Source organism: Epinephelus fuscoguttatus, linkage group LG23, assembly GCF_011397635.1.
Source record: "Epinephelus fuscoguttatus linkage group LG23, E.fuscoguttatus.final_Chr_v1".
NCBI lineage: Eukaryota > Metazoa > Chordata > Actinopteri > Perciformes > Serranidae > Epinephelus > Epinephelus fuscoguttatus.
The window spans coordinates 31243575-31265830 of NC_064774.1; the positions used below are offsets into that span (position 1 = coordinate 31243575).

General features: G+C 40.6%; 2 protein-coding genes across 9 annotated transcripts in view; one reads left to right on the forward strand and one right to left on the reverse strand.

The window, feature by feature from the left end:
• On the reverse strand, positions 1 to 20356 carry zfta (zinc finger translocation associated). 3 transcript variants are annotated; one of them, XM_049567848.1, is made up of 5 exons: positions 17618 to 20356; positions 14661 to 15176; positions 11259 to 11618; positions 7943 to 8398; positions 1 to 5825 (listed from the first exon to the last, which is right to left on the reverse strand). In XM_049567848.1, exons 1-5 carry the CDS (start codon positions 17739 to 17741, stop codon positions 5329 to 5331), a joined length of 1953 nt encoding a protein of 650 aa, XP_049423805.1. In that variant the 5' UTR covers positions 17742 to 20356; the 3' UTR covers positions 1 to 5328. The 3 variants fall into 3 exon arrangements, with proteins under 3 accessions (XP_049423805.1, XP_049423806.1, XP_049423807.1); XM_049567849.1 differs by having other exon boundaries at positions 1 to 5822; positions 17618 to 20355; XM_049567850.1 differs by lacking the exon at positions 17618 to 20356 and adding an exon at positions 15402 to 16342.
• The window catches only part of si:dkey-28a3.2 (uncharacterized), a 17914-nt gene continuing 12958 nt past the window's right edge, over positions 17301 to 22256 (forward strand). For 2 of the 6 annotated variants that reach the window (XM_049567847.1, XM_049567843.1), the window contains exon 1: positions 17301 to 17575. The gene's annotated coding sequence lies outside the window, so the exon portion shown is untranslated. The other 4 variants (XM_049567844.1, XM_049567841.1, XM_049567845.1 and 1 more) reach the window with 3 other exon arrangements.

Sequence of the window (22256 nt, forward strand, 5' to 3'; positions counted from 1 at the left end):
TATGGCCAGAAGTATAAGGTTACACACCAGAACATTAAACACGTCATTCTTAAACAGGAAATCACATTAGTGTTATCTTAATTTACCATTATCTTAAGTTAACCATTAAGATTTCTCTTTATTCACTGGAGTAAAAAGCAAAAAGTAAATGTTGACAGCAGACAGCCTCGGGGTGTTGAGTATTTATTCAAAGATCATGGAGAGGAGAATGCATATCTCACATGTTGGCCATGTACAAATGAAAGGTGAGCGGACAAGGTGAGAGTGAAGAAAAATGAGGAGCCAAAGAGGATCTCTCTCCATAACATCATACACATACATGGTATAAACACACACACACACACACAAGCAAATGCATCACATGTTGTATCATTCATTTCACTGTAACTTCATTTTAAATAATTAAGTGCTATATCAGAACTCTTCTAGGGTGATGTGGGGGCCTATTCTTAGCCAAAGGGGACCGATGAAATGGAAATATGACACTGTGTCTCTGCTGTCAGAGAGGAGCAGGGGAGCAGTGTAGAGTCCTTTACTGTCACATTTTCTATCAGAAGCTTCAACTGAGTAAATTCTGTCAATGTACAACAGAGTCATCAGGGTACTGTAAGGGAAAACTGAGATTCTGTAGATAACATCACAATAGTGCATGTTTTTGTTTTCTTGACTTTCCAACACATACTTCTTAAAATTTCAACTCTATATTAAAGTCTTACTTTATTCTCAAAGTTTACAACTTTTGTCTTGAAAGACTAGGATGTCTTTTTATGATATAACAGCCCTTTCATTGTACTATTATGACTTTATTCTCCAAACATTGCAACTTTTCCATCAATATATTATGACTATTTTGTGTAGCATTATGACATAAGTCTCAAAGATCTAGTGTGTAGGGCTTAAGTGACATCTAGTGGTGAGGTTGCAGATTGCAACCAACTGAAACTTCTCCCGAGAGCAAAGCACGTAGGGGAACTATGGTAGCTGACATGAAAATGCAGATGGCCCTATCTAGAGCCAGCGTTTGGCTTGTCTGTTCTGGGCTACTGTAGAAACAAATCAACAAATTAATTTCAGGTAATTATATACTTAAGACATAGTTATTAATATTATATTTAATTTCTGCCAATATATGACCCTAAATCCTACACCCTGAACCTTTAAAATGTCATCTTTACTCTTACATTCTGACATTTTATTTTATCACAATATTACTTTTTTCCTCAAAAATCCAACTTAATGAATTTATTCTTCAAACTTAACGTATTTTCTCTTGTATGAAACTCTCAAAATTCAACTTTTTTCTCATCTTTATTTTTTCCCCCAAAATTCTGACTTTATTCAATCATAATTTTTTTTCTTCAAATATAATGACATCTCGGTTTGTTTCTTGTTGTTTAAACAGTAGCCCTCACACTCTGTTACTGTTGCATTTATAACACCACCTATACAACCAAAGCTGACATATGTATCCAGTATCTTGTGAACAGCCTCCTAAGAGATTACTGATTGAAATGGTTGTTGATGAAAACAGAATCCCTGAGTTACATTTTTCAGGTGAAGATGTGACCTTTTATGGCAGACTTTTCTTCCTCTGACAGCTCTAAGTTATTCTCCTGTTGCATACACTTTGTACAGTGAATGAAAAAAATGAAGCAAAGCCGGAACAAACTCTTCAAAGCAGAAGTCCAACGATCAATGTCCTTTTTGAAATCTTGAATGAAGTAGAAAAACTGGACATAATTACAAACACGCTTTGTAGAAACCAGGGTGCATAAAAGTGCTTGTATAAAGGAAAAATAATTCTATTTTTTCATATATTTACATACTCTTTTTTGTGCAGTTTTAGCTAAGATGAGTTGTAACTGATGAGAAGGATGCAGGCCGGTGGATCACTAATGCAGACTGACAGAGAGATAACATATCTCATTATAATGGATGAGAGACAGGAGGACATCCTTCTCCTCCACTGTAAACAAGGAATTAAATAGACTAGAGAAATTTGAACTCACTGACTGCACGCTGGCATTCATTGTCTTCAGCAATAACATCAAACACAGTCTCATTCAATTGGCTGTACAGAAGAAAGCTGGGGTTAAGTACATTTCTGGGGACAAAGTGCTGTGTTGTCTTCAGACACGTTATCGTAAATCTAATTCACCTCGGCCTCACCGAGAACTGGCTGCATCCACACTAACACGTTTTCATTTGAAAACGAGTATTTTAGAAAAAAATGTCAATCCATACTCACACGCCTGAAAACATAAATCATATGACCATTCACGTACACTGGGCACGTGTGCGCCGATGTAAACAGGAAGCAGATTGTCTACTCTGGTTGGTGGTTTTGTTACAGAAAACACTACAGAAATTGCAAAAAGTAAGACCGGAGATTTCTTTGCATGGACCGAAAAAGAGGAGGAACTTTACCTGAAGGGAACAAATGCCTGTAATTTTCTATTCACATCGAAAAAGGGCCATGTAATATGGGTGTGATGAATCAGGGAAGTACATGTCGTGACTGATTAGACCAAATCAGGAAGCAAACGAGGGTGTCTGTGTCATTGTTTTCAGAGGTCTCCATTTCCACCCATGCAGAGTGAAATTCAACCCCAGTTTCCAAACTACAACAGGGTCAGCTGTGTTTTTCAAAGTCTCTGTTTAAATGGTTGAATATGTTGGAGTTGTGTGGACGCTAGGCATAACCATAGCACAATTAGCAAAAAACATATTAGTGTGGATATAGCCTCTTTTTTTTAACTTCCTGAGAGCGGAAGACTCGGGCCCCAACCAGAAACAAGCCCTGAGCCCCCTCCTGGGCCCCCTCTTCTGGACCTGAAAGATAATAGTTAGCACATGCCATGACTACAAATATGCCAGACACTCAAGCAGGAGTTTTTAAAAAAAGCGTAGGGATGCACCGATTTATTAGCCGAAAATCTGTATCATCTGTTATTTGCCTTGTTGTCATCGGTCTCTCTGTAAATAAGATGACATTCACCGATGGCAGTGCCTGATGTTTTTCTGCTGTGTCACATCAATTTTGCTCAGGCTAAAAAGCAGGGCTCCAGACTCATGGCGTCCCGTTGTCCCAGAGACAACAGAAAATATAGTTGGGATGAACAGAGATCTTCCCTAGGATGTAAATGGGATGAAAGGACGCAGTAAACTTACTATCAAAGCATCAGGGGATGCACCCTATTGTTTCCCTGACATTACTACATTGTATACAGTTGATCCATGTTGACATCAGCAGAAGGAGCGCTAGCTAATGTTAGCTGTTAGCAGCTGGTAGCCAGAACTAACAGCTAAATGCGATGGCACTGAGTTACATAATGATGCGTTCAAGCTCTATTCAGTAAAATATTAAGTGAAGGTAAATTATAATGTTCTCATGATGAGCTCAGATGTAATCTTGGAAAATGTGTGTTTTTTTTTTTTTGAGAAACTTGAATAAATTCAACTGAGGGGGAAATTTGTTGATCTTGACAGCAATATAAAATAGATATTAAAGAGAGAATTATGATGTATTACATATAGTAAAAAGACTTTTGAAGCATTTTTTAAAGATGTTTTTCATGTGAAATGAGGTTATATTAAAGGTGGTTTCATAATGAAGGACTGAATTTCTTTAAAACTGTTCAGTTATTATTTTATAACTAAGATTTCTTTGTTTCACGGTCACCAAAGGTAGAATAAATAACAACAAAAATAAAATAAACAACAACAACAATAAAAAAAAAAAAATCAGTTTTGGCTTTCAGCCAAATTGTTATTTAACATTAGAATTTCAGAACCGGTGCATCCCTACTACAGCCCTGTTTATGTATTAGTGGCTGGTCAGACCAGAAAGTGTGAAAACAAAATTCTCTTTGCTATTGGTCCATGGTGCAAATTTAAATGTTAAAGTTCACCACAGTTTAACTCTGCACAAAAAGCACCCTGCACATTTACTTATGGAACGATTGATTGGTGACCACAGCAGAGCTACTGTACCTGGTGAGTTAACTGTGAACATGCTAGTGCTAGTCAACCAATAGCTCCGAAATCTTACCATCACAAATGCTGGTCTGATGTGGCCTTTACCTAGGGACCTCATGCGATTTGTAATAATTGCAGATGTCAACTGTTTTCATAATCAAATGCCAATCTGCTGTCTGTAATCTGTCTAATGCAATTTATAGTGCAAATGACTGACCTCATTTCACCAAACACACAGGCTGTCTAATAGATGTAGCCCTCTGTCAATAAGCAAGGCTGTTTTCTTCCTCTGAACAGCACTTAAGGGTTAATTATCTACTAGCAGGAGAGTGAGGAATGTTTTATTGTCGCTAATTTAAATATTGTTTTATTATTATTATTATTATGATTAATTTTCTAAATCTCACGAGGTCCTCAAGTAACACTGATGCTGTGCAGATGACGCTGTAATTTCAAATTAGTCTGGCTGGACTTGCATTTCTTTAGGCCATGACATTTGTAGGTGGTGACATTTTCAGGTTTTGACATTTCCTTTGTGGCAGTTGCTGCAAGCCACAGCATACTCTCAGATTCAGATTTAAAGGGGAATTTCGAGATTTGTCAACCTGGGTCTTCAGGGCTGTCCACACCAAGAACAATGACTATAACAGTAACCAGAAGTATAGCCACAATTGGCAATCCTGAGTTCTAGCCCTTTCTCGGTCAACGGAAGTAAGGAGTTCAAGTGCCATATATTTTGTTATTTAGTATATTTAGATAGATTTAGATTGTGGAATCACTTTCAGGGCAATTTGATGAATGATCGAAACACTGACAATCAGAATCCATCCAATTAACAGCAGCAGTTCAACATGACTGATGACACTGCTCAGAGACTAATTAATAAAACGAACCTAGTTATGAGGGCACAATAAAGAAGAAGGACATCTGGGATGCAATCAGGCCCACCCTGTTTTGTTATAGTTATAAACGGAGATGATGAGGAGATGATTATTAAAGCTAACACTAGCTGGTAAGCTACTAGCATCACCTCAAGCAAATGCTTCTCTGCACAAGGTTTTCCTGCACAACTGTTCATCAGTGTGGATGCTCACATCATTTCCGTTATTGTTCTTGGTGTGGGATGCCCTTTATTCTCAGACTTTTGTCCATTATGACAAGTGGTCATGTAAACAATTTACTCTGCACCTGCACTGTAGAGATTTGGTAAATTTGGAACAAAGTCAGAGTAGACAGTGGGCAGGATTAGAGAATAAGACCCTGTTTGACAAATGCTGAACTCCCCTTTAAGAAAGAGGGTGAAATGTTCTGGACAGGGGCCACGGGAGGAACTACGGACGGAAGCTCTTTCTAAGTGCCAATGTGTGCTGGAGCAGGAGCCAGCTCGGTGTGTCCGTGGTCCTGGGAGGAGAAGCAGTCGTCAGAGTGGATGAAGTGCAGGGCCGTCTGGTTGTAGCTCAGCAGGGTCTGCTGCTTCTGCTCCGAGCTGTAGTACAGAGAGTGGGGGTGTACCTGCGTGATGTGCCTCTTGATGGTGCTGACCTTCAGTGTGGCCAGAGTGGCTCCACACACCATGCAGATGAGCCCGTGTCTGCGACAGTCGTAATCCATCAGGTAATCCATCCGCCAGCGCACCTGGTAGTTCCTCCTCTGGTCCTTCCCGGGGTAATGGCCATGACGAGAGGGCGTGGCTGCGGCACCGTCGTCCCTCGCTTTACCCTTCCCTCCGCTCATGCCTCCCTCCTCTTTCTTCACCATTTTGCTGTGTGTTCTGACATCAGGGGAGGTGTCCTCATTCGTCTCTCCTGTGGTATTTAGGACATCAGCTTCTCTCGCGTTGATTTCTGCTAAAACAGCAGGGAGGGTGCTGCTGTGGTTAAACTTGAAACCACATTACTTTGACATCCTTTGACAAGCACTACTAACAAACAAAGCTGTATTGCTTACACCCCAAGCTGTTGTCATCTTTCTGTATCTTAAAGGGATAGTTCAGATGTTTTAAAATGGGGTTGTATGAGGTATGGCATTTTACATAGACTAGTCAGCTGGCACTACCCCAGTTTGGAGAAGCAGCAGGAGTGCCCACACAGGAACAACAGTAAGCAATGTACTGCTGTGGATGGGGTTGGGAACAAAATATATTTTAGCCATTAAAAGAAAGAAAATTTGTAACAGTTTAGCAGCACTATATTGAGAGTATTTTCACTGCTGTACCTTTCCGTCAGACAGCCAGTTCTGATGAGGAAGTTGTTAACTGCTTCAGTTCCCCGACTATGTAATTTTAGCTCAGTGAGCACGGGAGTTGCTGGTCTACCACTGTTCAATCAGTTTGTGTTACTGTGTGCCTTTGGTGAATCCAAACCAACCCTTTCAAACACCAAAGTCACACAAAAACAAAACTGATAGAGGCAGTGGTAGACCAGCAGCTCCTGTGTTCAGCAAAGCTAAATAACTTTTTTTCTTAATGGAGTCTGGCTTTAAAAAGAGCAATATAACAGCTTCAGTTTCCAGTCGGAAATCATTGTCTGATAGCAAGGTAAAGCAGTGACAATATTCTAAATGTAGCGTACACTTAAACTAATACTGATTTTTTTTAAAGCAGTCAGCACTACTGCCTGTTTCTCTGAACGGTTGACGTGCCGACTGACATCTACTGTATGAAATAAACTGAATATGGATAAGTACCTCGTACAACCCCACCTCAGAAGATCCAAACTATTCCTTAAAAGCTGCAAAATATCAGGGTTGGTATGTAAGAGAGTCTGTCTTGTCAAGCTCAATCACAAAGTGAGACTTCAAGAACAAACATACTATCCCCATTAGGACACACATTGGAGTCATCCTATTCTCTCAAATCACATTCTACTGTGGATACAGACACTCACTACAAATTCTCAAGGATCTGGGCAACTTTTACAGGTCTGAAACTCTCAAATATATGCCAAATATCCAGGTAAATGTGTACAGGCCCTGTATTATAATCGCTCACATGGTAAATTCAGTATAATGTATATTTCCACAGCTCAAGTCATACTCATCACTGTGCCCTGAGCCTCCCTTTTTTAACACTGAGTTGAGATCAAAGTAGACAAAGCTTTCAGAAATAGTAATTGAAGGAAAACAGAGAAAGTCAGAGCAGCAGAGTGCTGAGTAAACCATGACTGTATTGTTGCACTGATAACAATAGTGCTGTAGAAATGGACATCATACTGAATTTATCAAGACAATAAATAAACATAGAGGATGTCTACAGGCATAAAATATACTTATAAAACAAGGAAAACAATAAATGAAGCCCTGGAGCCCTGAAATATAAGCCTGTTTCATCAAGAGGACTCAGTCCGCAGCTCACCTTAAAGCTGGGGTAGGCAGTTTTATTTTGGCATCATTGGGCAAAAATTCCATCATAACCTTTGAGCATATTGCAATTCAAGAGGACTGCGAGAAAACTAGACCACTGCACTTCCTCTTGGCTCTTTTTTCAGACTTCAGAAAATCTAGCCCCTAACGGGAGACTTCAGCCAATCACAGGTCATTTCAGAGATAGGGCTATTCAAAAAATGCAGATGTGGTTGCAGGTCCCTTTAGTGAAAGCCTGATTAAATGGTGGAGAATCCCTCAGAGAAAGTTGCTATTCCAAACACTGGACTTACCAAAGAGTCTGTAAGAGTCTGACAACGAAAAAAATAAAACGTGTCAATATCGGTGAGGTGTTTCAGAGCATCGAATTACAGTGTTACTTCCACCTCACTTCCCACCGCTACAGACCACTATGTTGGAAGGAGAGCAGGCAGCAGCTCTGGAGACAGAACTCAAAGCAGCTGCACAACCCCCAGAGAGGGGAGAGCTGCAGGAGGATTCTTTTATTTGCATTTCCAGATTTCTGCCTACCCCAGCGTTAATACACACCACTATCTATTGACAGATTTGCAGTAGAGAGTAACAGTGGCTAAAAGCATCTCACCATCTTGTATTTGCGTGCCTTCACTAGGATAATCTTTGGTCCAGGCAGCAGCCATGGCTTCCCTTTCTTGTCGGCTCAGGGTTGTCGTCTCAGGATGACACTCCTGGATGTGGCGGCGGAAGCTGCTGACCTTGGTTTCGTGCAGGACCTGAGAACACACCATGCAGAACGTGCCCCGGCCCTGAGGTCCGTAGGCCACCAGGTAGTCGAGGCGGAGCCGCCATGGGTCACCCCCGCGCAGCCGCCTCTTCCTGGGCTGGCGGAGGGGCTGGGGTCCCTGCTGTGGAGCTCCGACGCCTCCGTCCTCACCAATAAGACAAGTGTCCTGAGTTAAAGTGCCATCGCCTTCTGGGTACAAGTCAGTGTTGATCTGGATGGCCTCCACTTCCTGAGCATAGAGGTCCACCCCGCCATCTTTGGTGTTGGGCTCTGATTTGATTGAGTTTTCTGACTCTTCTGTTATGAAGCAGAAAATCATACACGTAACATACAAATGATTTAAAAATAAACAAAGATTATGTCTGTGGCATTTAACAACAGGTCCAATGAGGAACTCCTGTAATCAACAGACATGGACAGTGGCCAGGAGGCGGTGTTGGAAGATGACTCTATGTGACGGGATGTCCAGGCTTCCCGGCTCACCCTGTTACCATGGCAATGCTGATCCAGATAAGCAGTGATAAAATGGGTGGATGGTGGACGGGTGGATTTGTGCTTGTGACGTCAATACTGATAAGACTGAATGATAAGATAAATTTATTGAATTGAATTTTATCTAGTTCTGTAGATCCACCAACAGTCACATACTTAGAGGTCTTTTTAAAGGGGATCTTTTATGCTTTTCTGTGTCTTATATATAGTGTTACAGTGAAGGCTGTTCACATTAAACATTGCCAAAGTTTCAAATAATGAGGTAAACGTATATAGTAGTAATCCCTGGGAAACAAAATCCTAAGGTCCTACAGTTCTAAACACTCTGTATCCAACAGATTTTCCTACTCTGGCTGAGTATGATGTCATAGTGTGTCAGATGTCTTTACATAGTCATCTTCTCCAAGCAGGCTATTGCAGGTGTTAACATTATATAGCCTACACTGCTACATGTAGCTACAAGCTAACATCAGGGAAATATGTAAACGTGGTTGCTGGTGTTGTTAATTTCCCCCTTAGACATATTCCTGCTGCTATTCTCCATTATAGTTATTTCCCGGCTGCAAGTACACTTCCAATGTACAAGTAGCTACATGTTAAAGTCAGGCAAACATGTTAACTTGGTTGCCAGTGTTGTTAATTTCTACCTGATTTTGGATCATACTCCAATGTCAAAAAATGTTGTTTATCAGGACACCGATCCCTTCTACTGTGTCCACAGTACAAGCAACATAGCAGCAGGCTACAAGTCATTTTCAGTGGAAGTCCGTGACATAAATCTACAAACTGATACTCTGCCACATTGACACTGGTTGCTGCAGATGGGTGTGATGTGCTAAAAACGAAAGCAAAGCTGGCCTCAACTTTTGCTTCTGACAAGGCGAAACATTAACCAATTGTATGTTTAGTTTTTAGCTATGGTACTGTGATATTTAGCATAGGTAGCTGAAGCTATACCAGTGCACATAGGGATGCAACAAAGCTGGCATTGTAATGTTTATTAACTGCTGAATCAATGTCACACGCCATGGCTGAATCACTGTTGAATTATGTTTTGATTTTAGAGGATGAATCAATGTTGATTTTGCAATGTTTTATAGTGTTGTTTCATAAACTTTAAACGTTGTTTCAAAATTGTTTGTGTTGAAACAGATCTTTCTGAAATTTCAATGTTGCTATATGAGATTTTTGCTAACCTTTTTACAACCATCAAAAATTTAACATTGTTTCAATGTTATTTTAATGTTGAAACAACAACTGACATCATTTCAACCACATTTCAAACGCTGAAGGTTGGTTGTGTGCCAGCTGGGAGTGGGACAGCGAAATGTGATGTTCAAATGAGGCTCAGACACTGATCAAAAGCACAGATACATTTATGACTAAATGTTTTAGATGGCGTTCAGTCAAGGTGCTTTAAGGCAAGTACCAGACACACAAGCCCATGACGACATAACTATGTTAATGAGCGCATGAGCAGCACCTCCATGACTTGGTGATAATGTAGCTGGTCACACTTCTGTGTTGTCACTCACAGTCTGAAAAAGACATTATGCCACTGATGTGGGACAGTAACAGAATCCCTTACTCATACTTTTTGACTTGTCATAATCTTCATTATTATTAGACATCAATATTTTATACATTTTCTGAGGTTTTTGGAGTCTGATTTACCCTTCCTCACTGATGGACACAGAGGACACCCTCCTGTGCAGACATTACTCGAATGCCATTGCTTTTGCTTTCTTAATTGCTAGACGCCTCATACTTATGAAGTGGAAGCTGGAGGCTTCTCCCACACATGTCCATCTTTTTATTAAATTTTGCTTCTTTTTGCTGCTTTCTTATTGTATTGCTTTTACTGTTTGCTTACTATATTGCTCTTTGTTTTGTACAGTTTACTTATTCTACTTATCTGTGTGCTTCTTTTTACAGATACGCACTTATATTGCTTTGTGTTTTTTTTCTACTGATGCTTCCTGTTTGCACTATTCCTCTGCTGCTGTAATGTTGCAAATTTCCCCGCTGTGGGACGAATAATGGATTATCTTATCTTATCTTATTCAAACCAAATTACAGTGTAGATAACATCTATTTGTTTGTATAATTATATGCATTTATGTTTACTTCATGATTTATTTTGCTGTTTGCTTGCTTTTATTTGCTTTTACTTTTATACTAGTTGTCTTTCAGATTTTTTGGGGTGGTATAAAAATGGACAACGTACAAATTTTTGTATTTTGGTATTCCACACTGATTGTATTAAGGTGTTTGAAAAAAAGGAAAATCAAGTTTACCACCAAGTCTACCATCACTATATTCTCCGTCATTCCCGGGCTGCAATGACGGTGCAGAGATGCTGAGATACGGAGGACATGGAAATGCTGACCCATCAGAGCAGACTGGGCTTTTTCAGGGGAGGCGGGCTTAAAGAGACAGGCACTAAACGGAGCGTCTCAGACAGAGGGTGAATACAGGTATTCCAGCACAGATAGTGTGAGGAAAATTAAGTGGTTTTTTTTTTGACAATTTAAGTATGTAAACATGTTCTAGTAGAAACCTTAAACAGGAGTCTGAACCTGAAAATGAGCATAATAGGTCCCCCTTCATAACAATCACACATTCTGTTATTAAGTGCATATAGTCTTGTTCCTTCTGTTCTTACCATGAGTCTGAGCCCAGGCCTGCAGGATGCAGTGCTTCTCCTCGGAGCTGTAGACCAAGGAGTTGGGGTGGGTGTCCAGCACGTGGCTCTTGATGTGGTCCAGATGGAGTGAGGGCAGTTCTCCTCCACACACCATGCACAGCAGCCGGCCAGCCTCCGCCTCGTACTCCATCAGGAACTCCTGGCGGAACCAGGCGTGCAGCGAGTCATTCAGGTAGCGTTCCAGGGTGCGGGCTGACGGCCCGGGGAGGTCCTGCTCCTCCTCCACCTGGGGCTGGGGGGCTTCACCTTCCTCAGAGTGGGGAGACAGACTGGGGGGTTGTTGTGGCTGCTCCTGGGGTGTCACAGGCTCTGGGGGTTCTAAGAATATGCAGTGCCAAAGTGAAAACTTTCAAACGCTGCTTTAAAACTATCCTTTTAAAATGATTATCTACAAGCCTCACTGTGCATGTGACTATTAGTTAAAGGGGAAAACAAACAATGATCTATAAAGTCCTTTGTGATCTTGTACATGATACATGCAAGTAGACAAAGGATGCATTGACCTCACACTGCAAAAATAATGGAAGGTAATAACCATACAATTATATAAAAAAAATTGTACAACCCAGTGTTGATAGCTGTATGAGATTTACTCACCAAATGGACATTTAATGCCTTTGGCACTTGGTGGATATTAATTTTATACCCTGATGGCGAATATAAATAAAATCATTTTCCTGATCCATTGTGTCTCTGGCAGTCTTTTGTGATGTGTTAATCACACATGTTGACGAGATTGTGAGGAAGATACATATGTGAAGTTCTCTCTCTTGATCGAATCAAGTGGGAACGGGATGTCAAAAAATGTAGAATACACATGTATTAAATTGGTTTAAATAACCCATTTATATTTTTCAGAAACCTACTCTGAAGCTTAAATCTGCTAATTGCCAACTTATTTCTGTTATATTTCTAATTTGTTGTCATTGTCATTTGTTTCATGTTAAATGCAATGCACTGTGCTGGATTATATCCAAATGTTTTTTGTACAGTAACAATAAAAAGAAAAAGAAAAACCCACCATGTGTGATATTTTATTAATCCCAGAGGGAAAGTGATCCTCTCCATCCTAACTGTTTAGGATGTAGTCAAACTGACTCCAGCTCTGAGGCTGGAGCCACTCCAGGAGGGGTGGGAGGGAAGCAAAGAGCCTGGAGGAAACCCATTCAAATCTACATGCAAAACCTAAAGGAAGGAGCTACTAAGCTGTGAACCAACTTTGTTTTCACATCCAGCCCACAACATTGTTTCTGCAAACACTGCTCACCACTAAGCCACTGTGAAACTTTACTTCCTTCTCTTTACAGTTCTTTACATCAGTTATTCAGACGTCAGTCCTACATTAGATGACAAGTACGGTCTTGTGGATTCCCCTGAGGAAAAGTAAATAAACCTTTTTATACCACATCCATCAAAGTATTGGAGAATTAACAGCTGGCACCAGTATAACTTAGGTATTCACAACCACTTTATGTTAGTCTTGAAAGCTGCATTGCTAAAACTTAAGTCACTGTGCAGTGTACTGTATATAGGTTGGAGACTTGACTGTGGTTATACTGATACAGACTCTGACTCGCTGTAACTACCAGAGTCCCCCAACTTGTTCTGATTATAGCTCAGATATGTGAACAAGCTTTAAGGTACCCTCTATAGTTTCTTGTAAATGAATAATGTTTCATTCAGTGTAACTCATCATAACACGCTTAATGTATCCTGAGAGCCTGACAAATGTGCTGTCGCTTTTTCCGTTCTTACAAAACATATAATGAAGAAAGACGGCCTTTAATGTGTTCTAGCTGGCAGTCTTCTTCCCTAATGTCCCCAGCGACCCCCTTGTTAAAATGCCTAACTTCACAGCAGAAATAAAAAATGTTTACAGCCTGGTACAAAAAATGTTTTGCTCTCTATGGCTAATTTCAACATTCATGACAACTGTATGGGGGGTGAATTTATATATCACTCACTGGTTAAAATGTTATTAAGGTTTAAATGTATGAATAATTAAGGCCGTGACTGCTTTGAATGACAGGTGGGTGTCATCCATTGACAAATCGTTACCATAGCGTCAATGTTTGGTTAGGTAATGTTACTATCAGTGTTGGGCAGTAACGTGTTACAGTAATAATATTACTTTGTCCAGTAACAAGTAGTGTTGCTAATTACCAACAAAACTTTAGTAATAATACAGTTACCCCAAAAGCAAACAACTCATTACAACACCTCATAAAGTCTTGATCAGTGTTTTGTTGTACTGAAAGAATGGTTTTAATCCTGTTTTTCACTAGGAAAAACTAACATTAGCATTATCACAGTAAATCATTGCTGTAAATGCACCATGCTAACCGAGCTAGCAGCTAGCATTAGGGTTTCCTCCACTCTCTGGTCCAAATATGGTCACTTCTGACTCCAAAAATCCAAGATGATGACCAGAGGCCAAAATGCCAAACACGAGGCCTCCAAACAGGAGTCCACAAACCATGTGGGGCCATTATAATGGATACATACTTTATTTTATACAGACTATGGTGTTCTCTTTCGTGAGAATGTGATACAAACAAAATGTGGACCTACTCCTGAAAGCACTGGTCCATAGCACTAATAATGGTCAGAACCTCCACAGGGAACCTTGACTTCCTGGCCAACTGTATGGAAAGTATATGTGGGGGGAAAAGTGTGTTACTTCCAGTTAAAGGGATAGTTTAACATTTTGAGAAATACTCTCATCAGGTTCTCTTCTAAGAATAAGATGAGAATATATCAGTCTCATTCCCATGTGTTAAGTACAGAGCTGGAGTCACGATGTGGTTAGCGTAGCACACAAGTTCCAGAAAAAATACATTTAGACAGCCAACTGAATAAACAAAATATTTGGGAAAAAATGAAATTAGAATTTTATAGACTTTAGTTTTCCTCATTCATGTCCTGGGTTTTAATTTCCATCATAAGAGCCTGTCACAGCAGCCTGGCTACAAATCTCAGGTGTCAGATTTTACCAAAGCACATAAACATAGCATCATAATAACCTAATTTTAGCTTTTTATCTGTTTGTAATTGAAGCTATAATATTTGCTCTATCTGCCTTACATGCAACTATGAGTAATAATTTAAATTTGAAAAGGATGCTCATAAGCTATATTAAACTATTTCTTTACATTCTAGTCTGTGACTTTTTTTTCTCTGTCATCTTAAATCTTTAACAGAACAGTCATGTCCAGGCACAGTCCTTCCCTCTCCTGTCCTAACACATCACAGAATGATTACATCATCCTCCCCTTCTCACACGCTACCATGCCAAGACATAAACTCATACTGCCACCAAGTGTGAGGTTTAGAAAACACTTTGCCAGGAGTCCTACCCACCAGCAGCATGTTGGTCTGAGTCCAGCTGCTCCTCTTCTTCCTGAGCTGAAGGTCCAGCAGCAGAGCTGAATGACCTCTGACCTCCCCCCAGGCTCAGGTGGCTCTCCCACCCTGAGCGGATGACCTCTTTGTCGGCAGCGCTCCACAGGAGGGAGTCAGGGTGCTTTTGTCGGATGTGCCTCTTGATGGTGCTGAGCTTTAGAGTGGCCAGTGAGCTGCCGCACACCATGCAGATCATCCCGTGCCGCTGGGGGTCAAAGTCCATCAGGTACTCACTGCGCCAGTACTCGTGGTAGTAGCGGCGGTGGTCGCGGCCTGGGATCCGGCTCAGGCCGGGACGTGAGGCCCTCTGGACCCTGGGTTTAGATCCAGAGGGCCCAGGGGCTGGGGAGAGGAGCAGTGGCTGGTCTGGTCCCTCTGTGATATTCCAGTAGCTGGTGCCTGGAGACCTGACAGGTGTGACCATGCCAGCCTCTGATTCCTCCTCACCATGGCCATTGGCAAGACCATCCTCTTCTGACAGAAACAAGATAGAGACAAGATAAATCCTAGTATGATATTTAGATATGTTTATGGCAGCTAAAAATCTTAAGCACGTGTATATATCTTATTAATTGGGACAATCAAGTGTATGTTGTTTTCTCCACTTAATAAGAGTTTTTACACTGAATAACAATTCTAGAAAATAATAAAATAAAAAAGGGCAGCACGGTGGTGTGGTGGTTAGCACTCTCGTCTCACAGCAAGAGGGTTGCCGGTTTTTGCATGTTCTCCCCGTGTCAGCGTGGGTTCTCTCCGGGCACTCCGGCTTCCTCCCACAGTCCAAAGACATGCACACTGGGGACTAGGTTAATTGATAACTCTAAATTGTCCATAGGTGTGAATGTGAACGTGAATGTGTCAGCCTTGCGATAGTCTGGCGACCTGTCCAGGGTGTACCCTGCCTCTCGCCCGATGTCAGCTGGGATAGGCTCCAGCCCCCCCGCGACCCTCAAGAGGATGAAGCAGTTAGAAGATGAATGAATGAATGAATAAAAACCTTTGTAATTATTAGAACTTCAAACAATTAAAAAATGTATTAACAGCCTTTAAAATCTTAAGCGTACAGTACATACTGATAATGTCGGTGTAAAAATGTATTGCTATAATCATCTTTGTTTTAAAATATATTTTTGTGAAAATGTTGGCCCTTTAAAGATGTGTCCCTGGGACCAGTTGCACAAAACCCTTAAGTTTTCTCCGTAGGTATGACACTTAATGCTTAATTTCTCCTTAGCTGAGGGACTTACACAGTTGCACAGAATCCCTTAAAAGGTTTACTTAGTTAAGTTAACTTATTTACTGTGTAGAAAGAGATTTTACTGTGGTAGAGTTTTCCATAGAGATTGTTTGCTTGGACTCAAGCTTGTGATACCTGTTATCATCTCATAAAGTTGGCTGTAAAGTGTAACATCAGAGGTGTATCACTGGGTTCTCCTGGTCGCAGAACACTCTTCTTGGGGTGTGTTAGTTTTTCATTAATCACCATAAACTCGGTCATCTTGCAGTTAAGATAGAATCAGAGGTACCTTACTTTTTTATCTTTTACCTTGCTTTGGTTGCTAAGGTCTTTTGTGCAAAAGTCTGGACATTCCTTAAGTATAACACTAAGACAAGGAGTAAAACATAAATACTTAAGTGAATGTCAGGTATCATGGAGGACCCCACCCACCCGACACATTAACTGTTCACCCTCCTCCCCTCGGGCAGAAGGTTGCGCAGCCTCAAGACCAGAACAACAAGGCTAAAGTGCAGCTTCTTCCCAGAGGCTGTGAGGCTCACAAACTAACTGACTTAACTGTCCCCCTGCACTTTACTTTACTGCTGCAATTACATGCTGCTGATTCTATGTGTTTTTTTACTATTAGACTTTAGGTTATGTATTTATTTATTTTTTATCTATTTATTTGACTATGTATAGGTTTATTGTATTTATTCTGTATGCTGCTGGACCTGGGTCACATTTTTCGTTCCCTCATGTTTCTAACGTGTGTGAATGACAATAAACTGAACTGAACTGAACATTTTAAGGAAACCTTAATGAGGAGTCTTAAAGTGTTTTTAGCAACTGTTAACTCCATCAGATTTCTACAAAAACATTAATCAGGCATAAAGGGAGTTAGTTATATCATAAAGACTTGTCTCACTTCCTGGTATATATATATATATAGATATATATATATATATACACACACATATACATATTAATAAATATCAATATATACATACATACATATACATGCATGCATAATATGGAGTTAATTCTACAACAGAAGAGACTTGATGATCACTAAAATTAGGTGGGAAAAAAAGTGGATATATCTACAGTATATTTTATTTATATTTGTTGATCTATGCCTCCACACACAGGTTGTACACGGGTCTCCTTTGATTTGAGATTGCATCATGAGAATACATCAGGTAACGTGTTATGAATAAATTGATTGCCTGAAATATATATTTGAAGCTGTTATTGTTTGACTCATGACGACTAAAGCTGGAAATCATAGATTCCCCAGTTTGATTTTTAGCACTATCACTCTTAGTGAAAATCACCTGTACTGTCTGTACACTGTTCAATCCGTGTTTAACGTCCTACGTTACGGAACTCTAATGTTACGTGATTAATGTGAGTTATTTATTCCATATAACCTACATTATTGTTTATTTATTGGTGTGAGGCGACCTGTGCCGCCGCTGTCCACTAGGTGGCAGCTGTGTGTCTCGGTCCGCCTGCCTGCGTGCTGTTGAGCCTTTGTTTATAGGAGCCACAGAGACGGAGGGGCCATGCTGCTCCATGGCATTGTCCCTGACACGGATTAACTGGCTGTCTGACAATGGCCGTGGCTCTGACAGCCACGCAGCCCCACTTTGCGGTGAGAAACACTGAGAATAATAACACTAGTTTTTTTCTTTACCTCCCAAGTCACTCTCCTCTTGCGTCGCTTCCTCCTCTCCGCTTATTATTAATGAGAGCAGCTCAGCCTGCTCGGCACACCGGAGGTCCACAGGCTCGCTCTCCCCCGTCTCTTTCTCTTCCATCACTGGCCTGCCCGCTGTTTTAATAGTGGCTAGTGTTCCTCCTTCCTTCACTGTATCGTAGCGCTGAAGCGGGACATGTCACACTCACAACAACATGTTTAACAGTAACATGTTCACACCGCTCGGCACCGTTCGACACGCATCTGGCAGGCGCTCTATAACGAGCCCATCGCTGAGGAGCCCGTGCTCTACGATGTCCCCCCACGCGCCCCGCACGGGAGCCAAGTTAACTTTTCATATAATCACACAATCATGTATTCCGCTGGCAGATAGAGCCCGGTCCTCCGTCCTGCTCTGTGTGGAAGCGCCTCGGCATAGGCCTCCAGTAATGTATTTTAAGGCTCTTGCTTGTCTTCAGGGTGGGGAGCCGGACTAGGGGCCCCTGGGGCTCCTTAAGGGGCTCCTGGGTAAATTTAAAGAGACAGTAGCAGCGTCGACAATGCACACCCACCCCGGGGGGGAGCAAACGGAGCAGCAGGCGCTAATACTGATAAGCTGCTAATACTAATGCTGTTGTTCCCACAAAATCATGCGGTGATAGAGGCGGGTTGGTTCGGCAGAGCATCGGTTAAAACACGAGGCGGGTCCATTGCAAATCAGGGCCCCACGAGCTCCAGCTCATGATATTTGGTGCTGGGGATCGAGTGTACATTTTTAACATTAAATACTGTGCTTGGTGTTGTTTTGAAATGCTGCATTGTGGGTCTTTAAGAGATTAAATATAAATATATTCAGTTTGCTATTGGCAAAGCAGCAAATATGCACATTTGAGAGGCTGTTGTAGTGAACATTTGTGGCTCTTTTGCTTTAAAATTGGTGCCAATCAAATGTTTTGTCCACTGACTGGCTCATTAATCAGGGATGTTTCTAGGATGTGAGGTCATTGGGGGATTAGCCCAGACCTTTGTAGGGGGATCTTTCCCTAGGAATTTTTTTTGATGAACAAGCTCTAATTTGGGGCTTTTTTATACACTCTGGTGCCTTATTTACCCTTAAAACTGTTTTTTACTTTCCATTTTACCTATGAACTGTGATGAGAAAAATATTAGCGGTTGTTAGTAATTAGTATTGAGTACAGAATGCTTTACAAATGCTATCATTAAAAATGTACTGACTAGAGTTGGAAATATAGTTAAATGTATATATTTATGTCAACAGGGATTTAAGTAAGAACATTTATTTGAATAGATGTATGACCAGGATTACATATTATTAGGTCTGGGGCTTTTATGAACATTAGGCCTTATTTGAAACATATAGCCTACATATTTAGATGTGAGGCTATTTATAAAACATACAGGAACGCCCAGGCCCAACAATGCCACTGTCATTAACCAATCAAGTGTTTCAACTGTTATCATACATTCTCTTATCTAGTGGTATTTGCTATCTTTTAATTCAAGGCTGTAGCCATTGAGTCAACACTGGGGGAAACCAAATCTGCCAGGGGCTCTGCCCTTCACCAAGATTTTTTTTAATTGATCTAATTTTTATAAGCAAGTAGCACTATACAGTATACTATACAAACTTGCAATAAATGAAAGCTACTACCATCTACAGAAATTACACATGCAGAGCAACATAAATCATAGACACTTTACTCAGGCTTCACATGGTCTATCTGACAAATATAACATAATAAAGACATTAATGTTAGTTGAATTTTGCTGTGAGTTGTGTTCTGCTGGGAAGTGGCAACACCACTTGGAAAAACCATACAGAACTGCAGCACACAGTAATACTAGAATCGGTAGTAATAATAAAGGCAATTTGTTAAGTTTATTTATGATTTTTATTACATTTGCTGATGATATTATTTTGGAAACGGTAAATAGTTGCCTGTTGTAGAATCTTTCTAATTTAGATTTTTTTAATGGATGATTGTGTCAGCTCTAATTTTACATTATTTTTTTAAGTTATAGAGTGCTCTAGGGATGACGTTTTCTGTAGGCCGATGCTGAAGTTAGCAATGCAGAATAAAAACTTGTGTTAACCACAGACCTTATTACAGGCATCCCACCAAAAACCCATTGACTTGAAGATGAGGGAGCCAGGAGTGCTAAAATGCTAACCCATTTCCAGGTTTTAGGATTCATCCCTGGAGCATTGTATTTAGTGATTAAGTTACACTGAAAATATTGTAATTTTGTTGGACATCGGAGCCCACAGGTTCCACCCCTCTTGAATTAGACTGTATATTTTATAAGATTCATGAAGAGATTTTTACAAATGTGTCCATCATCTATTGCTGTTTCTGCTATTACATGCCCATTACTACCACTACTGCAAATGTATTTTTTTTTTCATCGAATGTACCAATTAATGACACCCATTTGATCATTGTGCATGTTATCCAAACCACAAATTCAACTTTAGCCCTATCACTGATGGCTCTGCACATGAATTGAGGTCATCTTTAGAAAAAGCCATTAAATCAATGGACCTTTGTCCAGCTGCTCCAAATTGGAAAAGACTATATGTTATTGCAAGCTTTATGTAATCTGTCTCTGAATGGTCCTTTGATTGGTTATTGAATTCGTCTCCTGCCCCAAATTCAGGTTTCACTAAATCGTGAAATGACAAATGAGGTTAGGCCATTAGTCAGTCACACTACTGTGACTCATGGACGTTATTAGCTCATAGCCACAATTTTTGTCAAATTATTTTTCATACACTCCTTTTAATGGCTTAGGGTTTGAAAAGGAGGGTGGCGTTGTGTGTCCACGCCATACACACACACACACACACACACACACAAACACACACGGAGCAAGCATCCAGGTCCCACATCCTGGTACTTTTCAGCGTTGTCAAGGCAGCCTCAGAGGACGGCTGGCTGGCGGAAAGTAGCTGCAGTGTCCTGGCAACATATCTGTCCAAAAACGTTCACAAAAACTGTCCCGGAAAGTTAGGTGTAACTAAAAGGTATCGGGTATGCATGTTTTTCTTCCACATGTTTCCAAGCGTCCTGCTTTACGACAGTAATGTGCGGGTTTTCTCGCTTCTTTTAGACAGGCAGTAGACTCAGACAGGCGCCCGTCCGTGTGGACAAGAGAAGGAAGATCTTGTCCATTGTGCCGATCAGAGAGACACCGGGTTTAGGCACGATTTACGCCCTAATGTGGCGTTTTTTCACCACGTCTCTGTATGTATTGCTGTTTTCGCTTCAGCTAGGTCGCTTGGCTGCGTTTAGAATCAAACAGACACAGAATAAAGAATAAAAATGGCTCTCGACAGATATAATTTGTGATAGAAAGGGACAGGTTTAAAGGGACAGTGTCACCCTGCTTCCTTCCTGGTTCCTGTAGGCTAGCTAACACATTTCTACAACCATGTCCGCGACGTGTTTATACCAGCAACGATGCTGTGGGATGAAAATATTGCATAGTTATTTTTTTTAAAAGCTACGTGTGAATATTAGTCAACTGTAAAATGTAGTCTGTCTCACGTGGATATCGTGTTGTGTCAGAGGAGATGGGCGTCTCGATACATTTGCATTGTCTTTCGGTTTGCATGTAATCCATTTAAACAAGCGGCACAGGAAATGGGGACACTTGCTTTAGAGAGCCTTAATGTGAGATTTTTCTTTTAGTAAAGAGTAAAGTAGATTTAAGAGTAAAGTTACCAAGTCAGCACATGTGAATTGAATGTTTTAACAAGTAAAAATGTCCCAAACTGATATGTCAATCTATTGCATGGGAAATGTTTCACATGTGATAATCCACATGCTGAAATATGAATTTAATCACACCTGAGATGTGATTCACATGCAATATAAAGTTAGAAGTTGGTGTTTTTATCTGTTATGTTTTACCCCAGCTGGCACTGGACATCTATATGACGTCAGAAAGATTTTGGACTCTTTCATCAGACAGGTGTTAAAGTTTGGTTGGAATGAAAATCAGGTTGACGATATTGAAATGTCTAACGTTAGAATTTCACATTGTGTGAACCTTGACGTTATGACATTTTCAGACATTTGGTTTTGTTCTCCATACCTCACAACTAAATGTCGTTATTCTTCGTCAACGTGACATTGGCGCGAGATGTTTGGAAGATGTTGGATTTTGGTTACTACAACTTAAAATCAAGAATATATCATCTGTGTGTACTGTGTGTCAAATTGACGTTGGCATTATTGAACTGATGTTGGAATTTTGGTCAACCGACATGCAACCACATATCAGCATTTAATGACATCCAGTGTCAGCTGAGACATTTAAAGCGTGAAATATCTTAATATCATGTAGCTAAATGTTGTAAATTCATCACATTTGAAAAACTGTTTTGCATGTGACTAGCCCCATGTGCTTAAATGTGATTTTATCACATCTGAACAGGGGTGGATTATCAGCTAGTGGGCCCCTGGGCACAGATATGCAAAAGCCCACCCCACCACCTCTCTGACAAAGGAGCGGGACAGACACACTTTAGAGTTAGGTTTTGTTTTTTTTTTAATACAATTAACAACACATTGCCTTGACCCAGTGCAGCACTCCTCATTTTTTTCCTCTC

Coding starts and splice junctions, on each gene's coding strand:
- zfta (XM_049567848.1), bottom strand. CDS start 17,741: ATGGAAGAGAAAGAGACGGGGGAGAGCGAGCCTGTGGACCTCCGGTGT. Junction 11,619..14,660: donor CTCAGACCAACATGCTGCTG/GTGGGTAGGACT, acceptor GCATATTCTTAG/AACCCCCAGAGCCTGTGACA. Junction 8,399..11,258: donor GGCCTGGGCTCAGACTCATG/GTAAGAACAGAA, acceptor GCTTCATAACAG/AAGAGTCAGAAAACTCAATC.